The sequence below is a fragment of the Parus major genome, chromosome 1, assembly GCF_001522545.3.
Source record: "Parus major isolate Abel chromosome 1, Parus_major1.1, whole genome shotgun sequence".
Lineage (NCBI taxonomy): Eukaryota > Metazoa > Chordata > Aves > Passeriformes > Paridae > Parus > Parus major.
Window position 1 is genome coordinate 24,928,802 of NC_031768.1, and position 4,342 is coordinate 24,933,143.

General features: G+C 50.3%; 1 protein-coding gene across 1 annotated transcript; it reads left to right on the forward strand.

Moving 5' to 3' along the window:
• Positions 1-6: 6 nt before the first annotated feature.
• SOX1 (SRY-box transcription factor 1) lies at positions 7-1,307 on the forward strand. Its single transcript, XM_015647127.2, has one exon. The coding sequence runs from the start codon at positions 110-112 to the stop codon at positions 1,235-1,237; it is 1,128 nt and encodes a 375-aa protein (XP_015502613.1). The 5' UTR covers positions 7-109; the 3' UTR covers positions 1,238-1,307.
• Positions 1,308-4,342: the final 3,035 nt, after the last annotated feature.

The window sequence follows — 4,342 nt, forward strand, 5'->3', positions numbered from 1 at the left end:
CCTAGATACAAACGGGTTTCGCCTCTCTCGCTCCCCGTCCTCCCGGGCTCCTCTATGTTTGATTCATTTTTCACGTCTGGCACCGGTGGAAAATAAAAAAGCTATTTGAATGTACAGCATGATGATGGAGACGGACTTGCACTCCCCTGGCGGAGCCCAGGCCCCCACGAACCTCTCGGGGCAGACCGGAGCGGGAGGCGGCGGAGGCGGCGGCGGCGGCGGCGGCGGCGGGGGGAACAAAGCGAACCAGGACCGGGTCAAGAGACCCATGAACGCTTTCATGGTGTGGTCGCGGGGCCAGAGGCGGAAGATGGCCCAGGAGAACCCCAAAATGCACAACTCGGAGATCAGCAAGCGCCTGGGGGCCGAGTGGAAAGTCATGTCGGAGGCCGAGAAGAGACCGTTCATCGACGAGGCGAAGCGGCTGCGGGCGCTGCACATGAAGGAGCACCCGGATTATAAATACCGACCACGGCGGAAGACCAAGACCCTGCTCAAGAAGGACAAGTACTCGCTGGCCGGGGGGCTGCTGAGCGCCGGCTCGGCCGGGGGAGGCCCGGCCGGCGTCGGCGTGGGCATGGGCGTCGGCGTCAGCCCGGGCGGCGTCGGGCAGCGGCTGGAGAGCCCGGGCGGCACGGCCAGCGGCGGCTACGCGCACATGAACGGCTGGGCCAACGGCGCCTACCCGGGCTCGGTGGCGGCCGCGGCGGCGGCGGCGGCGATGATGCAGGAGGCGCAGCTCGCCTACAGCCAGCACCCGGGCAGCGGGGGGCACCCGCACCACCCGCACCCACATCACCCGCACCACCCGCACAACCCGCAGCCCATGCACCGCTACGACATGGGTGCCCTGCAGTACAGCCCCATCTCCAACTCGCAGGGCTACATGAGCGCCTCGCCCTCGGGCTACGGCGCCCTGCCCTACGGCTCCCAGCCCCATCAGAACTCGGCGGCGGCAGCGGCGGCAGCGGCAGCGGCGGCGGCCGCCTCATCGGGTGCGCTGGGCGCCCTGGGCTCGCTGGTGAAGTCGGAGCCCAGCGTGAGCCCGCCCGTCACCTCGCACTCGCGGGCCCCGTGCCCTGGGGACCTGCGGGAGATGATCAGCATGTACTTACCGGCCGGGGAAGGTGGGGATCCGGCGGCCGCTGCCGCCCAGAGCCGGCTCCACTCCTTGCCCCAGCACTACCAGAGCGCCAGCACGGGGGTGAACGGCACCGTTCCCTTGACGCATATCTGAGCCCCCCTCCAGCACCGGAGCGCCGGAGGCAGGCACGGGCGCGGGCACCGGCTCGGCCACCGGCCCCGGGCCGGCCCGCAGGACTGCGCGCCCCGCCGCTGCCACCGCACGCTCAGCCCCGGCCGCCTGCCCGCGCCCCGGCCCCGCGCCGCTCCTGCCCCGCTCCCTGGTTCCCCCCTCTTATTTTTGCCTCTCGCGCCCCTTCCCTCCCGCCCTCCCCCGCCTCTCTCTCTTTTTTTTTTTCTTTCTTCCTTCCTTTTTGTACAGAAATGTTTTGATGTTCTTGTAATAATAATAATAAATAATAATAATAATAACGAGAGAGAAAAAAGGTAACGGTTGCTTTACTTACCTTTTTTTTTTAGAAGGACTAGTTTATGAAACTAGTTTTAGACTGAACTTCTGTGTTTTATCGAGACTTTTTGTACAGTATTTATCATTCACCCAAGAGACATAAAGCGTTTATTTGCAAAAGAGGAGAAAGAGAAAGAGAGAGAGAAAGGGGGGAAACGGCGGCGAAAAGAAAAAATACCAATAATAAACACACAAAGTTGTAGGTGATGCCAAATTTTATACCGCGCGGAACCGCTACGATTTCGGTCACGGATGGCTTCTTGCGAAGGCTTTTTATTGACTAATTAACTCGAAGTTGATGAGGAAACAGTTCTCATTTATTACTCATGTACTAAGACAAATCCAAAAGAACACTTAAAAGTTTTTTGTAGATATTCTCGCGGGTTTGTTGGGTTGGGGTTGGGTTTTTTGTTTGTTTTTTTTTGTTACTTGTTTATTTATAAAACTTTTGTTTTGTTTTGGAAGCTCCATTTTATTTTTTCCGGGGTTCTTAAAACTTTGTTGTATCTGGATATTTTTGTTTGTTTGTTTTCTCTTTGATTTTGTTTTCTTTTTGTATCATTTCTTGTAAATGCAGTGTGAAATAATTTTTATTTAGACGGTAAGAAGGAAATCAGATTGTGTATATAGTTTACTAAAAAGCCTTTCTGCTAAACGGAAATCCTAAGGATGCGTTCCTTTTTTTTTTTCTTTTTCTTTCTTTCTTTTTTTTGTTTTGCTTAAATAAATTTCAAAGCGGAAAAAGTCACTTCTATAAAAAAGAAAAGCTAACTGCAGAACATAGTGGTGTTTACCATGATAAGCCTGGAAACACAGCAGGGGAATCTAGATTTTGGGAAGGAATTTCTAAGCAGCAGCGGCAAATAGAATGAAGTGCAATCTGCAGTAAATGTCGATGTTCCCTAACCTATGAAAATCAGGAGGGATGAAGGTAGATTTATTTTAGTACTCGTTCCCTACTGCAAGGGAAGGCAGTTTACTGCGTTACTCTTCTAGGCGTGAGCGTTCATTTTGTGGATTTTATGGCTGGGCTGGTGGTCCGGACCTTGCCGAGGCCTGAACTTTTCCCGTGGGGGGTGAGCGGGCGCTGCCCGGCCCTGCTCGCCGCGGGCCCCCACTCGCCCGGTGGCTCCCGGGGGACAGCCACTTCCCCGGGGAAAGAGAGGACACCGTCCAGCGAGGCACTTCCCCTCTAATTCACACCATGGAAAGAGAAAGCGCTTCTTGTTGCGCGTCCCGAAAAGAGAATCGACCTCTAAACTTCAAGCCCGAAAAGCAGTCCAATTCCTCCGGAGCATTCCGGGGAGCGGCGGGGTCACACCTTTCTCCCCCTTCCATCCCCCCGCCCCCCATTTTTAGCGACTGGTATGAAAGCTGTTGAGCAAAAGGATGCGTGTCATTTCATTGCAGAATGCTGTTTAATGCTCTGAGATCTAATTTAAATTTTTTTTTCTAGCTGTTGAGAGATACTTTTCTATATGTTAGAATTAAAAGTTTGCTGTAAACTACTGTAGCAAATGGGTTTTTTAAGTAGTCATAACTGCTTAAACAAAAGGAAAAATAATTAACTTCTAGGACTTTAATGTCGATCCCAGCAGGACTGTTCGTCTTTAGCTCTGGTGAATAAGTACTGCATCCACCCAGGAGTGGGGAAGTTTTAGTTGGCTAATGAGGTGCGGGTTTGGTCTTAGAGACTGCATTTCTATAATGCTGACATGTCAATTGACATACATAACTCTTCAGACTCCTGTCGATAATTTTGTATAAATCGCTCATACTGAAGGCAAAATTTTCATGGAAGCTGTCTATTAATTTCAGCCCAAACTTTTTTTTTTTTTTTTTTTAACTATTCGGGTCTTTATTAAAATGGAGGAGTGTGTGGGTTCAGTCAGTCAGCAGGTGACTTTTGGAAATGTTCAGAGACCAAATAGAGCATACAGAAAGCAGGAACCTGTGGGAAACCTTCCGTGGTGCTGGTCACCTCCAGCCACAGTCCTAGATGAAATTTTAAAAATTAATAGCCGTACCTTTAGGTTTGCAGATTAAGCTGGGTACCTGTTGAACTGTTTCTTGAAACGTGTTGTCCTTCATGTGCATACGTACTCGTAAATATCTGTACACACCATACAGAGCATCGTGACCGAAGTGTGTGTACATGTGCACATGCAGACGTGTATACATCTGATGCACCCTTGTGCTTTTTTCTTTAAGGGTCATAGCTATTGAAAAATCACATTTAGTGACAATGCGGAATAGAAAAATCCCAGCGAGACGATCCTGTATCGCTGAACACGACTGATGGATGGAACAGGAGGATTGGAGCGGTCAAGGGAGAAAAGCAAATAAACGTCTGTTCATTTGCGTCCAAACAGCAGAAATACTAAGGGGAGGTGCTTTTAAAAAAAAAAAAAAAAAAAATAAAAATTATAGCTCTCTAAATGAGCTCCCTTTAATGAGTTTTCCCTCCTACCATCACAATTTAGCGGCTCAATGGCGTTATGCCTAGAATAATAGGAATACCTGCACTTTCAGCACAAGGGGATTAAAGAGACCCAATGTCGGCTATATTCAAATAAGCTTCGAACATCCTCAGCCCGTCCTTCAATGTAATACAGTTCGCTCTGATAATGTCCACACCCCCCCCCAAAAAAACCAAAACAAAATCAAAAACCAAATATACAAAAAAGAAAAAAACCAAACAACCCTCGCCCAAAAAATAACACCCCCCCTCCCCCAAAAAAGAAAGAAACA